The sequence below is a fragment of the Heteronotia binoei genome, chromosome 2, assembly GCF_032191835.1.
Source record: "Heteronotia binoei isolate CCM8104 ecotype False Entrance Well chromosome 2, APGP_CSIRO_Hbin_v1, whole genome shotgun sequence".
Taxonomy (NCBI): Eukaryota; Metazoa; Chordata; class Lepidosauria; order Squamata; family Gekkonidae; genus Heteronotia; species Heteronotia binoei.
The window spans coordinates 107,535,572-107,562,273 of NC_083224.1; the positions used below are offsets into that span (position 1 = coordinate 107,535,572).

A 26,702-nucleotide genomic window follows, 5' to 3' on the forward strand; every position below is an offset into this window, starting at 1 on the left:
GTCAACAGATGGTTTATCCATGAATCTAGAATTATTCCATGCTACTTCATTTCTCTTAGCATCATAATTTTGTTCTGAAAAATGATCTCACAGAATTGCAGCAAGGTAAAAAATGTCATCAAAGTAAAAATTACTGCAACATTGTATTAAGAGGATGAAAAAGTGATAGAAATGAGATGTGGAATTCAGTTAACAGAATAGTACATCATTTCCAAGCACTGAAGTAAAATCGCATCACAGTTGAAATAACACTTCCCACAGCACTTTCCTTAGTGCTAAGGTTTTTTAGCTTTAGATGCCACCCCCCCAATCATCTGTTGTGCTGATCTTTCATTTAATAGGTACATCCCTCTATCCCTTAGATTTTGTGTGCTAATCGTATGATTTTATTGTTGGTTCTTTGATGTTACATTTCTCCCATTTGTCGAAGTCAAATTTTACCCAATTTTTGTTTTGTTATCTTCATTTTAATGTTTGTTGGAAGTCACCTCATGAGCAACATGTTAAGTGACAATTTACAGATGCTTTAAATCAGGGATGGGGAACCTTTTTTTCTGCCAAGTGCCATTTGGCTATTTATAACATCATTTGGGGGCCATACAAAATTATCAGCTTAAAAAACAGTGCTCTGTTGAGGGAGAATGATTCAGGCCGGCAAAATTAATGCAAACAATTGTTTTTCTATTTGAAGTCATGTGGGGAGAGCCTAATTTGGCACACACATACACACCCCCAACCCACCATCCTAGGCAAATGCCTAGGTCCAGGGCTTTTTTTGGTAGAAAAAGCCCAACAGGAACGTATTAGCATATTAGACAACATTCCCTAATATTTGCATATTATGTCACACACTCATTAGCATATTAGGCCACACCATCTGGGATAATCAAGTGCAAATTGAACTGGTGGTAGCTGGGCAATAACAGAAAATAAAGAAAAGGAAGAAGAAAGGATGATAAAGGGAAATAAAGAAATGGGGGGAATAAAATGGAAATAAAGAAAGGTGGGGAAGAAATGGAAATAAAGAAATGGGGGAAGAAAGGGTAATAAAGGGAAATAAAGAAATGGGGGTAAGAAAGGAAAGAAAGGGAAATAATGAAAGGGAATTAAGGGAAACAAAGAAATGGGGAGAAGAAATAGAAAGGAAAATAAAGAAATGAGGGGAAAACTTACCTGAACTGTGACAATGACTTTTCCAGGCCTCGCAGTGATCTTGGCTAGCCAGCCAGGCCCCAGGGAGGCCACTGTGTGGCTTGGCCCCACGATCCCTGCTGGCCAGCCATTCCCCAGGGAGGGCGCTGCACAGTGCAGCTGTGCCTCACAATCCTCACCAGCTAGCCGGGCCCCAGGGAGGCCACCATGTGGCTTGGCTCTGTCCAGCAATCCCTGAGGGCCAGACCAAGTGGTTTCGAAGGCCGTAAACAGCCCTTGGGATGGATGTTTCCGTTAAATAAATAAAAATTGGAGAAAATTCAATATTTCAAGGCTGCTCTATATGTTAGCTTAGTTTTTCTCTCCAAAGAAGACAGAACATAACATCTAGTAGGTCTCAGAAAATCTATCAAAATGCAAAACTGACTATATATTTTAAAATGATTCTACTTTCAACTGCAGTCTTTTCATCTAATAACAAAGGCTAATGTGATCTTCAGGCTACTGCCTAGGAATAACACAAATTAACACTGAGCAAACTGACAATCACTGCTTTGTATACTTCATAATTGCAATCTTTAAACATCAAAATGTTTTCTACAGTGCACTATAGTATTGTACAAATAAAATATGGTTTTACTGATAGTGAAGACTGGGTCAAAAAGTGAATAGTTTTCAACATTCAGCACAACAGAATGTGTCAAACCTGGAAAAGACTGCATTTTTTAAATTTAACGAACTATGCCAGGTGTGAAGTCAAAATACCCAGACTGTCAGCCATCAGTTGCCAGAGTAAACACACAATGTTTCAAATGAACCTGATTGTACCCTCTAGTTCACAGAAAACATTTTCCAGCAGATATGCAGGCTGCTGGTATCAAAATGGCAGTAGCTGTGGTTGCAGACATGTCAGAAACCCTTTCTCAATTAATAGAACTTCCATCCTTTTTTGGCATACTGAAACACTTGTCTGTCTTGCTAAGAGTTTCTAGGAATTACTGTGCAGGATGCACGGGGAGGAAAGAGTTAAGAGGTGAAATATGAATCTTAAAATGCCCAATCTTTAGATATTAATCTAAAATACATTCATTTAAAGTGACTTTCATAAGACATTTAAACAAGCTATGCTCAAGTCATAACTTGCACTCTATATACACGGACTGGTTTTTATTAAGGACGAGAGCAATCACAATGCTAAAACATAGCTTTTGCCATAGTAAAGAAAAGTTGAACTAGATCTCCACAGAAGCTTCTGTGGTATCAGTGCATCAGTGGTAAAACAAGGAACAGAAAAGGCTGATAAAATGGATACCAATTTGGCAGAGAAACTGTACTGGTAGTTCTCTTCTCAGATGTGCAAATGGCAACAAATCCTTGTACCTACTGTGTAGATGGGCATAGAAAGTCTATGGACAATCCATTTGCTGCATGGATTACTAGAACTGTACTGCACTAGAAAAGAGCATCCATAAAGTGCTCCCTGCAGACATAGCACAAGATTCCAACTTCTGACAACCACCTGTAAACACATACACACTGAAGCCTGTGACAATGTACCTTGTATAAATGTATATTCTGCTAACTTCTCACATTCTCAATAAAACAAGTTGTTAGTAATGTTCATTAGGGATGATGCACATGACTGCTGTTTGATCCTTGCTCATACTTAAAAAAAAATCCCCTATCAAATGGCACAACTTCTTTTTAAAGACTTAAGAACCTTGCCCTCCACTTAAAGATTATGGCTTTGCGAGAAGAGCTCTTTCTTCCAGACAACAACCGATAAGCAATAGATTTGCTACAGATAATGACTAATACCTTTGTTTACACAAACAGCAGATGAGGTAGTGAAGCTGTGAGTGGGCTGTACAGTTTTAAACTGCAAGTGGGCCTCATGTGACTATACCTGTTTGGTGTAGTGGTTAAGAGCAGCAGGCTAATCTGGAGAACCAGGTTTACTTTCCCACTCCTCCACATAAAACCAGCTGGGTGTCCTTGGGCCAGTCACAGTTCTCTCAGAGCTCTCTTAGCCCCACCTACCCCACAGAGTGTCTGTTGTGGGGAGAGGAAGGGAAGGTGATTGTAAGCTGCTTCAAGAGTCCTTTGGTAGTGAAGGGCGGGGTATTAAAACCAACTCTCCTTCTTCTTCACATAAAAAGAAGGAAAAGAATTTAGAACCAAAACTGCCCTTACGAAAATGCAAAGAACTTCTACTTCTGCAAAAGTTCTCAACGTTTTCCAATTCCTTTTTTCTTGCTGCAGCTTTCTGAGTCACTTTTCATATTGTGGAACAGCACAAAGGGGGAGGGTAGGAAACATCAGTGAGTGAAACACTATCACAAGTTAGGATCCAAGCCATAATGTCAATTTTGACCTTCTAAGAATCTCATGAGCTTTTTTTTTTTGGGGGGGGGGGGGAGAAGCTCTTTTAATCGAGTTCTGTTAAGGTAGATCATGGAAAAATGGAAAATTTGAAAGAAAAAAACACCTGTAACCATGGTTTTCCAGAAACAGGCAGAAAGCTTCTCACAGGCTGCCCAACTCCCTCATTTCCTTCTGCCTACTCCTTTATTACATGTTCATGCTAGATGCCCAAACTCCATATACAGAACAGCTCTAAACTAGAACAATTTTTGTTAAGACCTAAAAAACCAAAAGAAGCCAAAACTTTATGCTCTGCCAAGTTTCTCAATCCTTCTTCAATCTTCACTTTGACCTCCTGCTAAGCATTTTAAACCACAAACTTCCAGGTCCTTTTCATTTTCAAGTAGAGCTCCTCCATTAGTTATCAAAGTTTGCTTAAAAAAAAAGTTCCAATTAGAGTATTTAGATATTAATACAAAAAAAAAAAGGAAGATGAGAATATATCCCTATCTAAAATATCAAATAGACTCATCTTGGGAATATGAACAAAAAACAGAAGGCAGGAAAAGCACTCCTTTTTGTAAATAAAGAAAATGAAACAGATCCAAATCATTAAACCTTTTGAATTATCCACTTGTTACACAGATCCATAGCATCAACACACACATATTTGTGAAAAGACTATTCTGAAGGTTACTTTATGGAATAAGAAACAACAGGAGGAGGAAAACAAACGCCATCAAGTAATGACAAATGGGACTGGCCATAATGTTCCCCAGCTATGGTAAAATAAGCTTAAGTTCTAGGAATGTTACATTTCTAGTTAAGAGTTTCAGAAAAGTTGAAGTGGGAACATCAGGGCTTTTTTTGTAGCTGGAACTTCTTTGCATATTAGGCCACACACCCCTGATGTGGCCAATCCTCTAGGAGCTTACAGGGCCTAATATGCAAAGGAGTTCCTGCTACAAAAAAAGCCCTGATGTTCCCACTTCAACTTTTCTGAAACTCTTAACTAGAAAGGTAACATTCCTAGAACTTAAACTTATCTTACCATAGCTGATTTATAGAATTGAAGCCACACAGTACTGCAAAATCTACCTTTTTCTAAGACACACTTTTCTTGAACAACAACAAAAAATCTTTCTCTATTATGCTACATTATGCCTTCTAAAAAGAAATACAAATACTATTAAACTATATGGCCTCTAAGTGGTAACTAACATGTGCTAAATAGGAACTACAGCTCAGATCCAGCATTTTGCAGTAGCTGCTCTCTCTTATTAAAAATAACATATATAAATATCTAAACATACAACAGTGATGTAAATAGCTATTGGCTGCAATCTACACTGTATGTATTTTGTGCAGTCCTTCTGACTTTAATGGTACTAACTGAAAATAAATGGCATATATTCAAATAAAGTAAGACATAAAACTTGATGTTTAATCAATTTAAGAATAAAGTACAAAATCTGAGAAACAAGGGAGCTAGAAAGCAACTCTGATGAGCTAATAGGATGACAATGTGAGTGTTCAGATCTGGGACTTGCAAAATTAGAAGCTGCTAGTTAATATGTTGCTTTCCTTGGTACAATTCGGGAATTCCATGGTTTGTCATCGTTCACCAAGTTTTGTGTATCACCACATCCCTACAATTTTTTATAGTGGACTTTTCAGGAGTATAAAAAAATAATACAATCCACACCAAAAAGTCAGTCACCCCTCAAATGTGAATGCCACGAAAATCAACACCACCACCAGACCAAAACACTAACACTTTATTAAAAATTCAAAATTTATTGCAAATTATATTTTGCTTCTCTTTTTTCTTCATTTTTACATGATTTATTGATATCCATGATTTTTTCACAAATGTACTTGTTCACTTTGGAGAGTCTCTGTGCAATTTCAGTTTCATCCACAGTTTCTTGTGCTATCCGGTCATACAAACATTCTGGAATGAAGAGAAATGGCATTTAGATTGATACCTCAGCAATTTTTACATACTATGACTCAATTAGCAAGGTAACCAACAAATGCACTGGGAAGAAGTTCACTGAAGAAATTGTAAAAGTGACAAAGAAACTACCAAGAAAACTGCATTACAGTAAAATTTTTTACAGGCTAATGTTGTGAACATAGACAAAATAATAATAAAGAATATTTTTAGCACAAATGCTGCTGATTGGTATTTTGAATCATAATCTTTAAAGTAGCCATCTCTCATTTCTGACAACTCGCTTGGCCCAGCCAAATTTAGGGTGTTTTCACACGGTGACTGTTTGCAAGTGGATTTTGCTTCTCTTACACAGTAAAAATCCAGTTGCAAAGCACATTATTTAGTGTGTGTGAACACATCCACAGACTCTCCACGTGCTCACAGAACAATCACAACATGAGGATATTCTGAGGAATATCATGCTCTTTCCCTTCTCAATTTTGCTTTTGCAATGAACACAGCAGTCTCATATTCTTGGATCCTATTATATCTTTCCCCTCATACTTCTCTCCTGCTGCTGCGGAGGCCTTCCTCCACTGAGGCATTTGTTTCCTCTGCCACATAAGCAAGATCAATTTTTTCAGATCAATTTTTTCAAGGAGCATTTATACGTAAGTGCTAGGGGCAGAGGAAGCAAGCACTGCAGTAAAGGAAAACCTCCAGAGTGGCCAGAGAATCACAAGGGGAACAACATTCTAGGATCCCAAGACACGTCATTCCTAACTAGCATAGCCACTTCTTGCACTTGCTTGTCTAGTCTCATTACTATTATCCTTAGCTTAGCTGATAAACAAATGCCTGATCTGCTTCAGCGGTATGTTAGTATAAGAAACTAATTGGCGTGAAACTTCTTCAGTGTTGAAGAATTGTGTAAACTACAATGAGACAGCCTAAGGGAAGATTCTGTTAATTGACAGAGTCCACTGCTGAGATAGAAAGACCTTCTATATCTCGGCTAGAAGCTTGCAATTCTAATTCTCAAGTATATGGATTATAGTAAATGCTTGGACTACACTTAGGAAGGAAGTCACGATAGGTAAATAGCAGACTTACCAAGACAGAGCTAAAAAGGACATGCCCCATTATTTTTAGCTCCTCAGCCCAGGGTATATATTATGCATTAATACATATTGCCATTTCTGTTGTGATATATGCAACTGCGTGGCTATTCCTTCTTATTCTAATAAATGACTTTCAAACCCATTAAACAACTTAAGCTTTACTTTACCAAGAAATCTCATCACTGGCCATTTGGATTGCTTAATATAATAGGAAATCATGGAGATTCACTTAATTAGCAAGTTTATAGCATTGTTAATGCACCATATTAAAATTATGACAATGAACTACTCTACATCCACTGTAGTGCCTTCTGATACCTATCAGAAATTTAATGAAAACTTATTTTACAGTATTTGTGGACCATAAACTTTAAAAACTTCCTTAAAATAAACTACACAACAGGGAATACTAAACAGCAAGATAAAATAGCACCATAATAGTCTTACTCCATCTTCAAAAAAGCTTTTCTAGGCATAGAGAATAAAAATGCAAATCATTCAAATAGATTTTATGAATTCACTTTCTGAAATGTAAACATTACTAAACATTTAAAAACATTACAATCGCAGCTAAAACTAAAAGGATAGATGGGAGGGGTGGGCATGAACCACATTTTTGCAGTTTGGTTTGTGGTTCATGACTGAGCGATGAACTGAACCACATATATATAATGAATTGAACAGTTTGTATAGGCCATTTAAAGTTTAAAACCCTGTTTTCTGCACCCTGCAAAAGTGGGAGGGGGGGGGAGAATAGCAGAAAGCAGGGATTTAAATGGCTCTGAGCCATTTAAACCAAGCAGCTTAGTGGCACTACCATCCAGAGCCATTTAAACCCTTAGTATCTGCAACTTTGAAGTGGGTAGGGGCAAAACCAGAGAGTTAAATATGGGATGAAGAGCTATGATCACCATCTTCAAGTACTTGAAGGGCTGTCATATAGAGGATGGTGCAGAATTGTTTTCTGTGTCCCCAGAAGGTAGGGCCAGAACCAATGGATTGAATTTAAATCAAGAGTTTCCAGCTCAACATTAGGAAGAACTTCCTGACAGAATGGTTCCTCAGTGGAACAGGTTTCCCCGGGAGGCGGTGGGCTCTCCTTCCTTGGTGGTTTTTAAACAGAGGCTAGATGGTCATCTGACAGCGATGTAGATCCTATGAATTTAGGGGGAAGTATTTGTGAATTTCCTGTATTATGCAGGGGGTTGGACTAGATGACCCTGTGGGTCCTTTCCAACTCTATGATTCTATGATTCCTGGGGACATTTCACCTCTCTTTTCTGCTGGCTGCAGCTTTCCCTGACCAGCAAAAAGGAAGGGGAGAAAAGCCCCCTTGGAAGGCACTTAACCCCTTCCTATCTGGTAGCTGTGGCTGGGCATAACCAGTGAACTGCCTGAGAAAGGTACTTCACCCCTTCCTTTTTGCTGGCCCAGTTGTCTCAGGCTTGCTTGTGCAGCTGAACCAGCAGGGAGCTGTCTTGGATCCACTCATGCAGCCCAGTGAAAGGGGCTGTGCCAGGCAGCCCAAGGCAGCTGAGAGACTTCTCCACGCTGGCTCATCTGCCTCAGGGTGCCTGGCACAGCATCTCTGAATGGGCTGTGCGAGCAAGCCCATGACAACTGGGCCAGCACAGAGAAGTCTCTCACTGCTGTCTCAGCTGTCTCTCTTGGGCTCCCTCATGCAGCCAGTTTAAAGGAGCTGCACTAAGCAGCCCAGGAAGACACTTCCCTTCCACCTTTCTCCTGGCCACAGCTCACTGCAGACAGGAGATAGTGGGTGGGATCTCCTGGAAAGGGTCTTCCCTTCCAACTTTCTCCTGATTATGGAAAGCCACAGCCAGCAGAAAAGTAGGGGTGAAGCACCCCTGAGAAGGCACTTCAGGCCTTCTATTTAAACCCTCTTTTCTACTCCCCATGGCTTTTTGCTGTAGCATTTTGGCCCTGTTTTCTGCCCTCCATGAAAAGCCACAAGAAGCTAAAACTAGGGACCAATTTCCCACTCACCTTCCGCTGCTCACACATTCTTCTTCTCAGCAGGGCTTCCTTCCGATTTCACACTCTCTACCCTGGGGTTGCAAGTAACATTGGCGTTTTCACATGGCAAACAGAAACCGGTTTTTAGAGGTTTCTGTTTGCTGTGCTAAAACGCCAATGTTACTTGCAGCCCTGGGGCAGATAGTATGAAATCAGAAGGAAGCCCCGCTGATAAGAGGAATGTGAGAGTGGCGTAAGGTGAGTGGGAAATCGGTGGCAGTTTAAATAGCTGAAAGCCATTTAAACCCTCCCTTCTGCTATCCATGACTTTTCCTGGGGAGAAGGCAAGGCTATTTAAACCCATTTTTTGCTGTCAGTGGATAGCTGCACAGAGCAAAAAGCAGCAGTGGTTTAAATGGCTCAGAACCATTTTAATCCAACAGCTGAACAACAGGAAGCTCCCAACCGCTAAACTGTTTCTCCTGCTTTCTGCTCTTTATGAACCTTCACAAACTACCACAAATTGCACCAAAATTCATGATAGTTCATCCCAGTTTAACCGCTTAGTGCAGTTCTTCAGTTCACGAACTCCGGTTCCCGAACCCCAAACAGACCAAAATTTGTGATGAACTTAGGTTCATTAGCTGGTTTTTTGCCCATCCCTAGTAGATGTCAATATGCATTGAAATTACAACAAGAAAAATAGAGGAAGGGGAAGAAAAATCTTCAAATGCTGCTCTGAATGGGGGGAAAAAATGACAAATTGTTATGAAGGCAAAATACATCCCATCTACTTCAATACCAAAGCACTATACATTACAATCAAGATACATGTTTCAAGAAGGCACTATATGTTTTCTGAAACTACAGTTCCCAACTCAGCAATAAGTTGTTAGAAATCTGCCTCAAGATCTGCAAGCTAATAGTGAAAACATCGGTGACAAAATAACTAAATAAGATGAGACAAGTAAGTTGACCACACTGTGATTGTGTAGCAATAGGGGGAGAGAGTCACAAAACTAGAGTTTTTTCCATTTCACTACAGTAAATTTTACAATAAATTCAATCTGCATTAATACCATAAGCTTTCAGATTTAAAAGCTTTAAGGATATTAAAAGCCTTAAGGACAGAGAAAACTAGAAGAAGCAGGTTGGGACTTTCTAATGTATCATACAGACTGTCGCCTTTGGACAGAATCTGCAATGAACTCTTGGCTTTCAGGGAGTGGATCTGTTGTCTTGAGACCAAGACTACTGATCTAGAGAAGCTGAGAGAGAAGTATGTGGATGAGATTTAAGAACCTGCTATAGATGTCTTGCTTCTATGGAGAAAGCTCCTGAGGTAGCTGAAAGTCAGGCTGAAGAGAAGAAAAACAGTCCCTTAGAAGGCACCCTTCCTCAGATGATGAACTTATATTGTCTCCCAAAGAGGACAAACTGCTGACTAGGGAAGGTGATCTCTAAATAGTGTGTGATTCAATAAATTAGGATTTTAGAGAGACAGATTTGTAATGGGTATTTTAGCCATACTGTGTACTGCCTGGCTGGTGCAAAGGCTGTGTACATCATGTGCTGCCTAGACTGTCTGCCTGGTTGTATGGGAGAACAATCAGTGATAGAGGTTCAGTTTGGCACTGACTACTTTGAGAAAACGCAGCCATGTGTTCTTGGATGAGAAATGTAAATTGTTAGACATGAAGTGAAAATCTAGAACCAACACAGCGTTTTCAGAAATGCTACTATCCCATGTGCAGAAAAAGCTAGAGAGGATATTAGGGCTATCAACATGTGGATGCGATTGTAGTACTGGGGGCAGGATTTTTATTTGTAAAGCACTGGGGAATATTTTGAAACAAGCCAAGCCTATATAGGAGAGACAGGTTCCACATGGATCAAAATGGAACCTGACTGATGGCACTTGATATCAAAAGGGCTGCAGAGCAGCTATGAAATAAAAAGATGACAAGAGTTGGGGAGCACTTGCCAACCCAGTGCTAAGGGGTGAACAATAGGTGAAATGACAATAGTTTAAGGAAAAGACAGGTTGCTTACCTGTAACTGTAGATCTTCGAGTGGTCATCTGTGCATTCACACTCATGGGATAGTGCGCCTGCGCCGATCCCCGAATCGGTAACTGAAAAAGCCTGGGATTTTTTCGCGCTCGGCGCCAGTGAGCATGCGCACGCGACCCACTGTGCATGCCCACCAGCGCCCGCGCGACAATCCCGCCAGTTCCTTCCTGACCGCCGAGAGCCTCTTGTTGGAAGGAGACCGTCAGCAGCGGGGAAGGAGGGCGGGTAGTGTGAATGCACAGATGACCACTCGAAGATCTACAGTTACAGGTAAGCAACCTGTCTATCTTCTTCGTGGTCTCTGTGCTTCACACTCATGGGAGATTAGCAAGCAAGCATACCTGGAGGTGGGAAGACGGTCAGCCCGAAGAAACAGCTTGTAGCACCACAGCTCCCAACCGAGTCCTCTGCTGAGCATGCACGTCCAGCGCACAGTGCTTCATGAAGGCATGCGGAGAAGACCAGGTAGCCGCCTTGCAGACATCAGACAGGGACACGCCCTTCAGGAATGCCACCGACGTGGCCATCGCCCTTGTGGAGTGTCCACGAACAGGTCCAGGTAAAGGCTTCTTAGCCAACAAATAACAAAGTTTGATCGTCTCAGTGAGCCACTTGGAAAGTCTTTGAGACGAAATCTTGGACCCTAACTTGGGGGCAGAGTAGGAGACAAAAAGCTGATTATCCTTACGAAACCCCCGTGAACGATTCAAATAAAACAGGAGGGCACGCTTAACATCCAACGCATGCAGCCTGCGTTCCTCATCCGAGGAAGGGTTAGGGAAAAAGGTAGGCAACCAGACTTCTAAGTCAAGGTGAAACTGGGAAACCACTTTAGGGAGGAATGTAATGTCCGGAGCCAAAGAAACCCCAGCCTCCCGAAAGGCAAGGTATGGGTAGTCACACCTCATTGCCATGAGCTCCCCCGCACGACGTGCTGAAGTGATTGCAACCAAAAATGCAGTCTTCCAAGACAAAAGTTGCAGGGAACACGTTGCCATAGGTTCAAAAGGACGGCGAGTCAACTTGTCCAGAACCAAAGTCAAGTCCCACAACTGTGGAGGGGATCTAGAAGGGGGATGGAGGCGAAACAGCCCCTTCATGAATCTTTTTGACTGCGGGTGAGCAAAAACGGTGTAACCCTCAACCGAACCATGGAAAGCAGAGATAGCTGCTAGGTAGACCTTGATGGAGGAGAACACCAGTCCCTCGTCCACCAAAGACAAAAGAAACTCAAAGATTGCCGACAGCCCGACCGAGGCGGGCGGCAACGGGGAGTCAGCTACAAATTTGCTAAACTTCTTCCACTTCCTCTCATAAGAGGCGCGGGTGGAAGGTTTCCTGCTGCTTTGAAGCACCTGCTGGACCCTAGAGGAAAAGTCTAGAGGTCGATGAACCACGCTGTCAGTTTCAGGTGAGGCACGTTGTGATGGAGCACGTGCCCGCCCTGGGCCGACAACAGGTCCGGTTCTGCCGGGAACTGGTAAAAGGTCCCCCTCGACTGCTGGAGCAGAATCGAGAACCAGCTCTGACGGGGCCACCACGGAGTCACTAGGATGCAGCGTGGCTTCTCCTGCACTAGCTTGTGAACCACCCTCGTCAGCAAAGGTAAGGGCGGGAACATGTACAGGAACCAGCCCTCCCACCGAAGTAGGAGTCCGTCTCCCAAGGACGCCGGATCCGCACCTCCCCTTGCACAGAACAAGGGGCACTTCTTGTTCTGCGCTGTGGCAAAAACATCCAACTGCGGGTAGCCCCAAAGTTGGAACACTGGCTCTAGGAACCTCCAATGCAGTTCCCATTCGTGTGGGGAGGCTCCCCCCCTGCTGAGAGAGTCCGCCTGTATGTTGAGGACCCCCGGCAGATGTGTGGCCTTTACAAAAATGTCCCACTGGAGGCACTCCTCCCAGAGGTCTATTGCCAGCGAGCATAGCCTGCGAGACACAGTCCCCCCCTGTCTGTTTATATAGCACAGGGCAGTGGTGTTGTCCGTAAGCAATGCCACAGTCTTTCCCGCTAACAGTGGACGGAAAGATCGAAGGGCGAAGTGAACCGCCAGCAGTTCTAGATAGTTTATATGGCACCGACTCAGTTTTGGTGTCCACTTGCCTCCCACACATAGATCTTCCAGATGAGCTCCCCACCCCCACATGGAAGCATCGGTAGCGATGGTCACTGTAGGAGTCGGCAGATGAAAAGGAGCCCCTTGGCAGATGTTGCTCTCTACTCCCCACCATTGCAGTGAGCGGAGAGTCCCCAGTGGAATGGTGAACCTCTTTCGAGGTGAGTCTCTGAGAGGTCGAAAATGGCGCAAGAACCATAACTGTAGGCCTCTCATGTGCAGTCTTGCGAAGCATAGCACGCTTGTCGTCGCAGCCATCAACCCCAGCATCCGCTGGAGCTGCTGGGCTGTGCCCCACCGCCGTCTTCAAAGAAGTCGTACCAGATCGATGATGTCCTTCGCTCTCTGCGAAGGAAGAAATGCTCGATGCTGCTGTGTGTCCAATAGAGCCCCTATGAATTGGACTGTCCTTGAAGGAGTGAGATGGGACTTCTCCAGGTTGATCTGCAGCCCCAGGGTGCCGAGAAGACGCAGAGTGATAGCAATGTGAGTTGTTAGACTCTCCCTCGACCTCGCCACAAGAAGCCAGTCGTCGATGTATGGGAAGACGACGACTCCCTGCAGACGAAGATGGGCAGCCACCACACTCATCAGCTTCGTGAACACCCGAGGGGCAGTAGACAGTCCAAAAGGCAGGGCCCTGAATTGGAAATGCCGAGCACCCACTGCAAACCTTAGGAAACGCCTGAACGCAGGATGAATGCTGACATGAAAATAGGCATCCTTGAGATCCAGGGTCGCCATCCAGTCCCCTTGATTGATGAGGGGCAGGATTGTTTGCAGCGTGGCCATTCTGAACTTCTGGTACCGAATAAATTTGTTCAGACTCCGAAGGTCCATGATAGGCCTCAGACCCCCGTCCCGTTTGGGGACCAGGAAGTAGCGGGAGTAAAAACCTCCTGTCCTGGCCTCCAATGGAACTTCCTCTATGGCTTGTTTCTGTAGGAGGTTGTTCACCTCCGCCAGCAGAGGTGGGGAAGGGGGAGTGGTAACTACCACGGACTGGTCTGGGGTCTGAATAAAGTCTATTGTGTAGCCCTCTTTCACGATGGACAGAGCCCACCTGTCTGTGGAGATCAACTCCCAGGCAGGCAGGAAAGGGCGTAGACGGATGGAGGAGTCGACAGTGGGAGCGATGACGCGTGCCAGCGGGAAGTCAAACCCCCTGCTTCTGTGGCCGGGCCCCTTTAGACTTATTAGAAGGCTGGCCCCCGTAACGGCTTCTGCCGTTACCGGAGTAGGATGGTCTTTCGGGCTGTTGAGAACGAGGACGCCACTGCTCCGGGGAGAACTTTTGGTACGGTTTTTTGGACCAGGGTTTGGACCATTGCTTGGATTTAGGGGACTTGGAGGACGACTGGACACCCAAGTTCCTAGACGTCTTGACACTCTTGTCAAACTCTTGCAGCGCCGTGTCAGTTGTGGCGCTGAAAAGTCCATCACCCTCAAAGGGTAAGTCCTCAATAAAGGTCTTGGTGTCCTGATGGAGTGCCGTTGACCTGAGCCAGGAGTGCCGGCGGATGCAAACTGCCGAAGTAATAGCCTTGGCTGAAGCCTCAACCATATGTTTCGCCGCGGCCAGCTGCTGTCTGGCCACAACGAGGCCTTCCTTCTGCAATTTCATTGCCGCCGTCTTCTTATCCTCGCTTAAAGAGGAGAGGAAGGGGGAGAGCTGTTCCCACACTGCATACTGATATCTGGCCATGCATGCAGCGTAGTTGGCCACCTTAATGCCGAGTGCCCCCGCCGAATAGACCTTGCGGCCCATTACATCAATCTTCCTGCCCTCCTTGTCCTGCAGGGAGGAATGCACCTTCCTGGCCTTCGACGAGGATGAGACCACCACCGAGTTCGGACGTGGGTGGGTAAATAAGAATTCGGCCCCTGCCTCCTGGACCCTGTACATATGGTCCAGCCATTTGGAAGAGACCGGTGTCGAAGAAGGCTTCTTCCAAGGTTCCTTGATGGCCTGAAGGATCACCTTGGTGACCGGCAGGGCCACTGCAGTGGACGTGTTGCGTTGCATGATGTCAAACACGTTGTCATCCACTACAGGCTCCGGCTGAGTTACAGGCAGTTTGAGGGTAGCAGCAATCCGCCTCACGAGGTCTCCGTAAGACTTAAGATCCTCCGACGGCGAAATCGGGAGATCTTCCGCCGTTTGGGGACCCGGTGAGGGTTCCAACTCCTGCTCTTCAGTTTCCGACTCCGACGAAGAGGAGTCTCGCTGGGTAGAGTGCTCCGAGAACATCGGGGTCGATTCTCGAGGTGGAAGCTGAGTCAGCGGTGGTCTTAGCGGGGTCTCGATCGGAACCAGCTGACGGTCTGGGGGAACTGAAACCGATGCCGACGCCTTTCAGGATCGATGCGAAACCCTCGACATCGAAGAAAACTCCGACGCTTGCTCCCAGTCTGGATACTCGTCGGGGTACCAACGAACGGATTCATATCTGGAGTAGGGAGGCTGCCACCTGCGCTGTTCCCATGGTGGTATCGGGAAGCGCTGGAGAACGGGAAATCGCTCTCGCCTCTGTCGGGGCTTGAACGGCGGGTCTACGACCGGTGCCGAAGCATCCACCTCCGATGCCGAATCACTGATCAACCGCCGACGGGAGCCGGAAGATGAGGACCGTTGTGTGAGGTCGATCTCAGGCTCGTGCTCCGACGCCGACAGCCGACGGACTGATGGACTCCGAATCGGAGAGACCCACGCCGACTTTGACGGTTTTGTCGAAGTCGATGCATCGCCCGACGGGGAAGGAGTGCGGGGTCGCTTGCGCTTCTCCTTCGACTTCGCCTTCGCCTTCTTAGGAGCTCGGGTCCCCGAGTCCTCTCGGTGTTTCTCAGCGGGCGTACTCGAACCCTCGTGGGAACGGTTTGTAGCGCCACGCTCCTCCGGCAGATCCAAAGTCAATATCGGAGCGGCATCGGCCGATGCGAGCTCCTGTGCCGGGGTGTCGGTCGACTTTGGTGCCGATGACTCCATCGGTCGATGAGGCCGAAGCGCCGATTCAGTCAGTGCCGCCGATAATCGAGCCGCGCGGTTCTTTCTAGTCTGTTTAGAGAACCGAAGGCAATGCGGACACGACTCTACCCTGTGCGTTTCTCCAAGGCACAGCAGGCAAAGGGAATGGCCGTCCGGAGGGGCGATCTTCTTGCTGCAAGCACGACAGCGCTTGAAAAACCCCCAGCGACTTTCCATAAGCAGCCGCCCGAGAAAAAACTCTCAGTTAAAAACGACTGAGAGAAAAATGGGGGAAAGCGAAAGCGGAGCGCCCTAAGGGGCAAGGCCGCCAGACAAACGGAAAAAAACGCTTTTTTTTTTTTTTTTTTACTAAACACTATCTAACTATACACTATGACTAACTAAGGAACTATCTACACAGCGAAACGGGCAAAAAACGAGAGAAGAAAAATCTCACCGACCGGGAAAGCAGAAAGTGAACCTCTCTAGCGCGGCGGTCAGAAAGGAACTGGCGGGATTGTCGCGCGGGCGCTGGTGGGCATGCGCAGTGGGTCGCGTGCGCATGCTCACTGGCGCCGAGCGCGAAAAAATCCCGGGCTTTTTCAGTTACCGATTCGGGGATCGGCGCAGGCGCACTATCCCATGAGTGTGAAGCACAGAGACCACGAAGAAGATCTAAAGGGTTTAGAAGAAAATGTGCATCAAGCCTTCTAGGGCTATACCACTTTAAATCATAAGTTTCTAAGATTTGTATACAAACTTCTGTACTTTGTTTCCCTATCCAAGCAGCCTTTGCCAATGGGATCTCTTCTGGAAATCTGTGTGTACTGATTTCAGGGACAACTTGCCACTTATATTGTGCAAGTGCATGGGTCATGATAGAGACAAAATTTCAACATATCAGAAATGATGCGACATTCATGGAACCAACTAAAAGGTAGGAAACCTTGGGATTGGTTCTGAGTACTACTCAAGAAAAGAGTGTTGTTGAATCCACTGGGAACATATATGAACATATGAAGCTGCCTTATACTGAATCAGACCCTCGGTCCATCAAAGTCAGTATTGTCTACTCAGACTGCCAGCGGCTCTCCAGGGTCTCAAGCTGAGGTTTTTCACACCTATTTGGCCTGGACCCTTTTTAGTTGGAGAAGCCGAGGATAGAAACTGTGACCTTCTGCTTACCAAGCAGATGCTCTTCCCCTGAGCCACTGTCCCTCATTGATTGCAGCATTATTGTTAAGTGGCAAGTTGCCCCCTGCAACCAAATTTAATTTCAGAAGAAGTCCGATTTAGACCATGGATTCTTACTGAGCTACACAGCAGCAATTTCTAAGAAATTTAGAATTATTAGTTTGAATTTAATTAGAGAGTGAGGTTGAATTCCACCAAATACTGGAAGTCTTATACTTTTCCGAGGATATCACAGTGGTTTGAGAAAATAAAGACAATACATATTCCTTAATCAGACTTACTGCTTTGCAAAGCAACACAGATATCAGCGAAACAGATTTAATATGGCATCTTTTTATGTTGGATGGAGGCAAATGGAACGTAATCCCTTTTCCCTTTACTTTTTTCTGGAGTTAAGATGGTATTCACTCTGATTGCAATTTGTACTTGCAATTATTGTTTTGTATGTGGTCAGCAATGATTCCAAAGAAATTTTAATGTAATTTGAAAAAATAATAAATGAAATATTTTTTAATATACAGAAGAGGAATCTCCTAAGAAATAAGGGATTAATAAAAAAAAGCATTTAAAGGTAAGACACGGTAATTCAAATTTATTCAGGATTTTTGAATGTTATTTGAATTGAAATAACTAAAGCTAAACCAGAATGTATACAAGAAATCAAGGCAGATATCATCAAAACTAACTTGATATGAGAACAATTAATGAACTAAGTCAAAGATGCCTTAAAAGGAAGGTTGTTTGCCTTCAAAAAGTGAAAACTGCACCTCAACATAATGGCTGTATTTTCACTGATGACGCCAGGGTGCTAGAACGGATATCCATTATTGATTGACTACCAGCTAGGGAAGCCACAAGGAATATCCACATTGTCTCCTGGAACATAGCTGGGTGGAAGACTAAAGCGAATGACTCAGATTTTTTGAAATCCTTTGATTGTGTCTTCCTTCAGGAAACATGGGCGGAAGACAGTTTTAAACTGACGGATTTTAAAGTTTTTAATCTCCCTGCTTACAGAACTCATTCTAAACGTCACAGTAAAGCAGGCCTGGCTGTTTTGGTGAAATCCAACTTACCATTTAAGGTGGTCCTCTTGGATCCTTGCCCGCCAATTGCCCAGACTTTATTGCTATCCCCTCCAGTACTGACTCTAATCATGATTAATGTTTATTTAGCCCCTTCTAATGGAGAGCTGGAGTTTGATGCTGTCTGGGAGAAATTTTCTGATTATGTGATGTCTTTATCTAGGAAATTCCATACTGCTCAGCTCATGATTTTTGGTGATTTTAATGCTCGGATAGGCAGTAATAATCAGAAATGAATTTCTCATTTTGGCTATGAAGCGGCTGAATCCTTTCCACTACAATTATGTTTGCCCCATTGTTCTAAAGATACTTTAACCAATAAGGCAGGTCTTAGATTAATTGAATTCTGCATAGCACACAATGCCATAATATTTAATGGTCTCTCCAAATTTCCAGCTGCAACTGATTTTACTTTTTTTTCCACACGGGGTTGCAGTGTGATAGATTTTTGTTTGGGTTCACCCAACCTTCTGTCATCTATCGATAACTTTTACATTGATCTGCGCACGGAAAGTGACCACTTGCCCCTATTTCTATCTTTAAGATAGGATCTGGAGGTTAATATGGTATCAACTTCCCAATCTGTGAAGGCCTCTGAGAATGTTCTAAAAAAAATCAAGTGGTCCCCGGACCTAGAAAGGGAGTTTTCTTCCCTCTTTGGCTCTGAAGCAATGTACAGATTAAGGGATTCAATCATAAATTCCAATTCAGATGATACAATCCTTTCAGGATTCTCATTATTAATTGATTACTGTAGTTCTAAAGGAAAACCTGTGATCTTGTCTAGGTCTAGTTTCTCTAGCTGGTTCGATACAGATTGTTTAGCTTGGAAACGAGGCCTGTCACTCCAAAGACCCAACAAAAAGTAAGGCCTATATTGCTTGTAAGACCGGCTACCTGGAGCTTATTACATCCAAAAAGAAAGTTTCTTTCAGAATAAATGGGGCCAACTTTACCACTTGATAAAATCTAATGATAATAAGGGTTTCTGGAGAATCATTTCGGGTAATCTAAAAACAATTCTGTTACTGACCCAAATATTTCTGCACAAACATGGGTTGATTACTTCCCTAACATTTTTGCTGCTCCATGTGTATCCCCTCCTATCTTAGCAAACCCCACAGTTACTGATATGCCGATCTGGCCTCCAGTAACTCTAGAGGAAATGAGTGATTTATTGAAGGATTTAAAAGCGGATAAAGCACCAGGCCCTGATGGCCTTCCTGCTGAGGTATTCACAAAGTCTGCCGATTGGTGGCTCTTGCCCCTTGCAAAATTGTTCTCTTTCATTGATCTGCATGGCTCCATCCCTGACTCTTGGCTTGATTCTATAATTATCCCAATATACAAAAAGGGGGGGGGGGTGGAGTTACCAGAAAATTTCCACCCCATTAGTTTATTATCTATAGTGGGCAAACTGTATGCCAAACATTTAGAACTCTGATTAACTGACTGGATGTGCCTAGGCAACATCATAGGTCCTGAACAAATTGGCTTCTCCAAAGGTAAATCTGCTATGGACCATTGCTGCACTCTGGCCTTACTTGCTGAAAAATATATGCATACCGGGACAAAAAAAAATATGCTGCCTTCATCGACTTGAAGGGCGCATTTGATTCAATAGATAGAGCCCAACTATGGATTAAACTAGGTTACCTGGGAATGGACCCTCGTCTGCTGTTTCTCTTGAGGAAACTTCATTTTAATACTTTTTGCCAAGTGAAATTTTCTTCTAGTGGTGACTTGACTAGCAAAATCCCAGTGTTAAAGGGGGTTAAACAAGGTTGTGTGCTGGCCCCGCATCTTTTTAATTTGTTTTTAACTGACCTGGTACAATTTTTGAACCCTATTAATGGTCATCCACCTAAACTAGCAGGCCGAGCAGTCCCCTTATTACTTTATATTTTTATATCTTTTAATCTCCTATTCTTTTATTTTTATATTTTTAAACTTTATTAATTCATGTAATTGTATTATTTAAACTATTGCTGTCTATTTTAACCAAATCATGCTTGTCATGTCTGTGAGCCGCCCTGAGCCCGCCTTCTGGCGGGGGAGGGCGGGATATAAAAATAAAATTTGCTTTGCTTTGCTTTGCTTTGCTTTATGCTGATGATACTACCATCCTCTTTTTCACAAGTGTTGAAAGAGGCATTCAAGGGTATTTGAATGCCTTCTATGACTACTGCAACTGTAATTCACTCTTTATCAATTGTGCCAAATCTAAAGTAGTTGTCTTTGCAAATTACTGGTGCCCACAGAGATGGTTTATTGGCAACTCAACAATTGAGCAGACTTCCAGGGTTGGAAAATGCCGAGCTGAACTGCTTCTCAGAAGGGAAGCAGGCTAGAACTTCTGTTTGGGGTAGTGGAAGGCAATCTAATACCTACTGCCCACTTTTCTCAGACAGAGATCAGTCCAAGATATGCACAGGAAACTTTGAGGAGATTTACCTTGACTAAAAGGGAGTTCCGGGGAGGGCTCCTTTGAGGCTTTGAGGGGTCTCCAGAGACGAGTTGCATTTTCATCATCTGCAGAAGTTTCCAGAGTCATTTATTTGACATAAGCTCGACAGGATCCTAATCTTCTTTGATACTACTAAACATCTAAAGCTACACAAGACCAGTGTTGATCTGGATAACGACAGAAAAGGTACTGATCGCTATCTTTCATTCCAGGACTAATTAAAGTTAATCAAAATAAAATCAGAAGGTGGGAAATTGAAATCTAGAAAGCTTGGAAGAAGAAGGGGAGAAGGGGCGAAATTTGGACTTTGTAAATTTAAAGGACAGTGCTAAAAAGTGGAAAGGAATTTATTGTTTGGTTTCCTTGTGGTTTTTGAGAAAAAGCCCCATCATCATAGAATTGCAGCTCTCATAGTCAACACACGTCACGTATCGTGAGAGCTCTCTACCAGCGAAAACGGGACTTGGTGGCAAGTAAAGCAGGAAGTATTGGATGGAAAAGGGAAATCATCAAAGCAGCCAGCCTACTCTAGGACTATAATATCATAGAAAAACATCGGCGGCCATTGCTAGGAGGCTAAAGTTTAAATAAAATTTTTAAAGTGTTCGGGACATTAAAAATTGGTGGAGCCGACAGAGGTGACGATTATAAGGTAAATGCTATTGGATATTATTGTTAATTTCAGAAGTCCTTAGAGAAAAAAGAAAAAAAATTAAAATGTGGCAGAAAGTTGCGACCGCCATTTTGGAGAAAATAAAAACTTTAAAAATAAATATCTGAGCCCAGGAGGCTCTGAGGACGGTGAAATTAGGCTCATTGAAGAAAGCAAGCTTCACTCTTTTGAACCTGGTAGTTGAAATTTAATTTGGTGAAGTCAAAATTTTCAATGTTTTTACATGTCAGACTACAAGCAAACCCATGCAAGGCCTGCTTCACTGGAGAAAATGCAGGACCAATTAGATGCAATGGAAGCCAGGATAATGAAAGGGATGAAGGAGATAACTGCTTCCAAAAAAGAAATTAGAAAAGATATTGAAGAGCTAAAAAAAGATATAGAGGATCTCAGGAATGAGACTGTGGTAACATCAAAGAAAGTTCAAGAGGTGGAAGGGAGAGTGAAAGTACATGATTCCACCTTGTTAAAAATACAAGAAAAAGTGGCAATTCATGACTGCAAATTAATGGAGACCCAGATACATCTGAGAGGAGTACCTCAGGATGAAGAAACTGACTTGAAAGAATATATAATAAAAATAATTGCAGAATTTCTGGAGGAAGATCCTGTAGGGACTAGAAATGTGCATGACTATATGTATAGAGTGAACTCACTGTATGCCAAAAAAATAATCTACCAAGAGATGTGGGTATAAGATATATGACAAAAGAAATGGTGGGAAAGATTATGAATAAAAACTTTGAAAAGACTTTGATAGTGGGAGGCAGCAGAGTAAGAATTATGAAGGAGTTGCCAAGACAAGTGATAAATGACAGCAGAGCATATAAGAAATTGACAGAAAAATTACGGGACAATGAAATGAGGTATAGATGGATAATTGTCAGAACTTGTAACTTTCTCTCTGCCTGCTTTGGCCAAACCGACTCCATGCTGTAACCTAACACTAACACAGAGTCCATAGCCTGAGTAATTAACCCTGCCCTCGTAGCTATTCCAAATATTTAGGGCTCCGAGACGGGCGACAGATAGTCTCTGTTCAACATCCACAGGTGCCCTTTTGAAGCCAGGCCGTTTGGCCTTCACCACAGGGAGGCATCCTCCCTTCTGATAACGAAGCCTGGGAAAAGAGACACTTGTCTGTAACCGTGTGAATGATAGCTTTATTGTACTTTACTGATGGCATAAAATGTAACCAAATGCCAGGAACCGGCATTACTGTTATCTCGTTGCTCTAGCACTGTAGTTCTTCAATAAAGATCCTAACTTTGTAACAAGTATTGGAATTGTCTGAAGTTCGTCCCAGTTCTGACAGATAATACCCAAAGGTTTGAGCTTTAAACTTCAAGGAAAAAGGATTACAATTACAAACACACAGGAACTGCGTAGATTTTATGAAAAACATAAAGAATTTGCACCATGATGGATTACAAATTGTTATCTTGGAATGTAAATGGACTAAATTCACCACAAAAAAGAAAGGCAGCATTTCACTGGATTAAAAAGCAAAATTGCAATATGGTTTGTCTACAAGAAGTACATATCAAACAAAAGGATTACAAATTTTTATGAAATAAGCAATTGGGACTAGAATTTCATTCATTGGCTGAACAGAAGAAAAGGGGAGTGATTTTTTATATTAAACAAGAATTGGATCCGAAATTAGTGTTTAAAGACAAAAATGGAAGATTTGTAGCGGTAGAAATAATATTAAATAATAATAATAAATGCAAAAAAAGTTGTTATTGGGACTGTATGCACCAAATGTTTTTTTGGATGTTTTTTTTAAAGACATTATACAACAATTTGATGAAGTGACATATGATCAAGTTTTGATAATGGGGGACTTTAATGGAACAATTCAGAATACACTGGATAGGTCTGGGGAAAAAAATAATAAAGGAAAATTGCCAAAGTCCTTCTTTGAATTGGTTAAACAAGAAAACCTGGAAGATATATGGAGAAAAATTAAACCCTGAAGTACGGGACTATACAGCGAAAACGGTAATGAGAGGAATATTGATCACATTGAATAATAAAGATAAGAGGGCAAAAGAAAAACAGATGCTGGACATTCAAAATGAAATATGGAAAAAAGAAGGGGAACTGAGAAAAAGGCCAGGGAAAAAGAAAATTATGAGATCACAATATTACAAACACAAATGAGACATAAATAAGGAACTGGAATGGAATTTGAAAAGATTACAGCAGAAAACTTTCGAGGGAGCGAATAAACCTGGAAAATATTTGGCCTGGCAATTGAAAAAAAAGAGAAAGCAAAATTATTAATAAAATTGTGGCTGATGGAAGAGAGATGGTAGATCAAGAAGGTATAAAAAGAGAATTTTTAAGTACTATGCTAAATTATTTAAGGGTGTTAAAATAAAGAAAGAAAAGATGGAAGTGTATTTACAAAATATTAAAATAGCACCCTTAACAGAAAATATGAAAAAAAGGTTTGAATGATCCAACTGAAAAAAATAGAAATTGAAGCAGCGATTAATGCAATGAAAACTGGAAAGGCACCTGGGCCAGATGGATATACAGCTAAATTATTTAAAACCTTTAAAGAGGAATTAATACCGAAACTTCAGAAATTGATGAACATGATAAGAATAAAAGGGAATATACCAAATACATGGAAGGAAGCTGTAATTTCGTTGATTCCAAAAGAAGATAGAGACGTCACGAATGTAAAAAATTATAGACCAATTTCACTATTAAATAATGATTATAAAATATATACAAGAATATTGGCAGAACGGCTTAAACAATATTTGATAAATTTTATAAAGGAGGATCAAGCGGGGTTTCTCCCCAAAAGGCAAATAAGAGACAATATTAGAACTATTGTAAATATTGTAGAATATTATGAAAGACATCCAGAAAAGGAAGTTGCATTATTCTTTGCGGATGCAGAGAAAGCATTTGATAATTTAAACTGGGACTTTATGTTTGCAGTAATGGAGAAAATGGAGTTGGGGGAAAACTTTATAAGGATGATAAAAGCAATATATACTGAACAACGTGCAAGGCTGTGTATAAATGCAGATCTTACAGAAGATATGATAATTAGCAAAGGTACAAGACAAGGCTGTCCGCTTTCCCCATTGTTGTTTATAATGACTCTTGAAATCTTACTGATGCAAATACAAGATGACAAAGAAATAGAAGGATTAAAAGAAAAAGGATTTATTTATAAATATAGAGCATTTGCAGATGATATGTTTATAAATGAAAATCCTATACAAGTAACACCTTTGTTGTTAGCTAAAATACAAGAATATGGAGAATTGGCGGGACTTTATATTAATAAAGAAAAATCAAAACTTTTATGTAAAAATATGCAAGTAAACAAACAAAAGTAATTGCAGAAGCTAACGGGATGTGAAGTTACCTCTAAGGTAAAATATCTGGGTGTGGAGATAACACTGAAGAATATTGATTTGTTTAATAATAATTATGAGAAGCTATGGCACAAAATGGACGAAGATATAAAATGGAATAAACTTAATTTGTCATTGCTGGGCAGAATAGCTGCAATTAAAATGAATATTCTGCCAAGAATAATGTATTTGTTTCAAACTATTCCGATTGGGAAAGATAGTAAACAATTTAATAGATGGCAAAGAAAAATCTCAGAGTTTGTGTGGGCTGGGAAGAAATCAAGGATTAAAATGAAAATTTTAACAGATGCAAAAGAGAGAGGAGGATTCCAATTACCAGACTTAAAATTATATCATGAAGCAGTTTGTTTAGTGTGGATAAAAGAATGGGTGATGTTGTTAAACAAAAAACTCTTAGCGTTGGAAGGTCATGGAAATAAATTTGGCTGGCACGCTTATATGTATTATGGAAAAAGGAAGATGGATGGTTTTTTTCTCACCATTATATAAGAAACAATTTGTTAAATACGTGGATGAAATATAAGAAATATGGGGATGAGAGAAAGCCGTTATGGATAGTGCCAGCAGAAGTAATAAAAATAACAGCTGAGACGGGTGAAGAAAAGTGGTTGTCATACAATCAATTATTAAAAATACAAAGTGGCAAAATAGAATTTAAAACTGTTGAAGAGTTGAATAATAAATATGATTGATTCCAAATGCAACAAATAAAGAGTTTGGTGGAAAATGATATTAAAACAGAAGGAATAAGAAAAGAGCAAACAGAAATGGAAAAAGTTCTGCTTGGAGACAATGAAAAATTAATTTCAAAACTATATAAATTACTTTTTAAATGGTCTACGAAAGATGAAGTAGTGAAATCTCAAATGATTAAGTGGGCAATTAATGTAAATAAAGAAATACAGAGGGAAACTTGGGAATATTTGTGGAAGAATTCTATGAAGCTTTCGACGTGACATAGTATTAAAGAGAACTGTTTTAAAATGATGTATAGATGGTATATGACTCCTAAAAAGTTGGCAAAAATGAACAATAAGATGCCAGACAATGTTGGAAACGTAAAAAACATGAAGGTTCTTTCTACCATATGTGGTGGACTTGTGAAAGAGCAAAAAAGTATTGGCAGCTGATTCAACAAGAAATTTCTAGGATCTTGGGATATGAATTTAAGAAAGATGCAGAGACTTTTCTGTTGGGATTACAAATGGAAAAATTTCCAAAAGAAGATAGAACTATAATTTGGTACTTGCTTTCAGCTGCTAGGACATTGTATGCGCAGTTGTGGAAGCAAGAAAAAATACCAGAGAAATGGGATTGGATTGTAAAAGTTATGACATGGAGTGAAATCGACAAATTAACAAGAATTTTAAGAGACTATGACTTAGAAGTTTTTAAGATGGAGTGGAAAACGTTTAGAAGATATGTAGAAAAAGAGTGAAAAATAAAAGGACATTGGACAATTTTTTAATAATGATTAAGTCTTAGAAGGAAGAAGAATATTAATTTTTTTTAATTAGTTAAGGGTACCTTTAAATATTAGTATTTTAAGTAAATAACACCAGCGGGGGTCAAGTAACGGGGGGAGGGATGGTTAGAAAGTAAAATATGGGATAGATGAAATGAAGTTATTAATGATGGAAGAAACAGATATTGTTATCATATGTTACTAAATAAAATTGTTTTAACAAAAAAAAAACAATTGAGCCAATTTTTTTTTTTTAATACTCGGGGATCACTTTTAATCACAAATTTAGCTGGGTTTCACATCGTAACAACACCATCAACTTGGCTAAATGTTCGATTGCTCAAATTAAACAGTTTTTCTTTACAAGGGGCAACCAATTAGTTCCGGCAGCAATTAAGGTGTTCAAAGCTAAAACGCTAGCCCAAATTCTCTATGGTATCCCTATATGGATCTCAGCATTTACCAGGAAAGTGGAGGGCGTTCAAGCCTCATTCTTTAGAGGTATGCCAAAATGTGTGTCCTGCTTTGCTCTCTGCTCTGAAGTGGGTCAGTCTTTGGTGGAGACAAAAGCCTGGATTGCAGTGTTTAAATTCTGGCTCAAAATTCACTTTAGAACAGATCCTAACAGCCTTTTTTTTGTTGTTATTTATACTTTATTAAATTTTTTTCATAAGCACATCGCAGACAATCATTCCGTCGAACAGA

The 26,702-nt window shown here is 41.6% G+C and overlaps 1 protein-coding gene across 4 annotated transcripts in view; it reads right to left on the reverse strand.

The window, feature by feature from the left end:
* Positions 1 to 5,293: 5,293 nt before the first annotated feature.
* The window catches only part of BEND5 (BEN domain containing 5), a 98,429-nt gene continuing 77,020 nt past the window's right edge, over positions 5,294 to 26,702 (reverse strand). For all 4 annotated transcript variants that reach the window (XM_060231790.1, XM_060231793.1, XM_060231791.1 and 1 more), the window contains one exon: positions 5,294 to 5,470. In XM_060231790.1, coding sequence (XP_060087773.1) covers positions 5,313 to 5,470 — 158 coding nt within the window. In that variant the 3' untranslated portion in view covers positions 5,294 to 5,312. The remainder of the gene's footprint in view (positions 5,471 to 26,702) is intronic.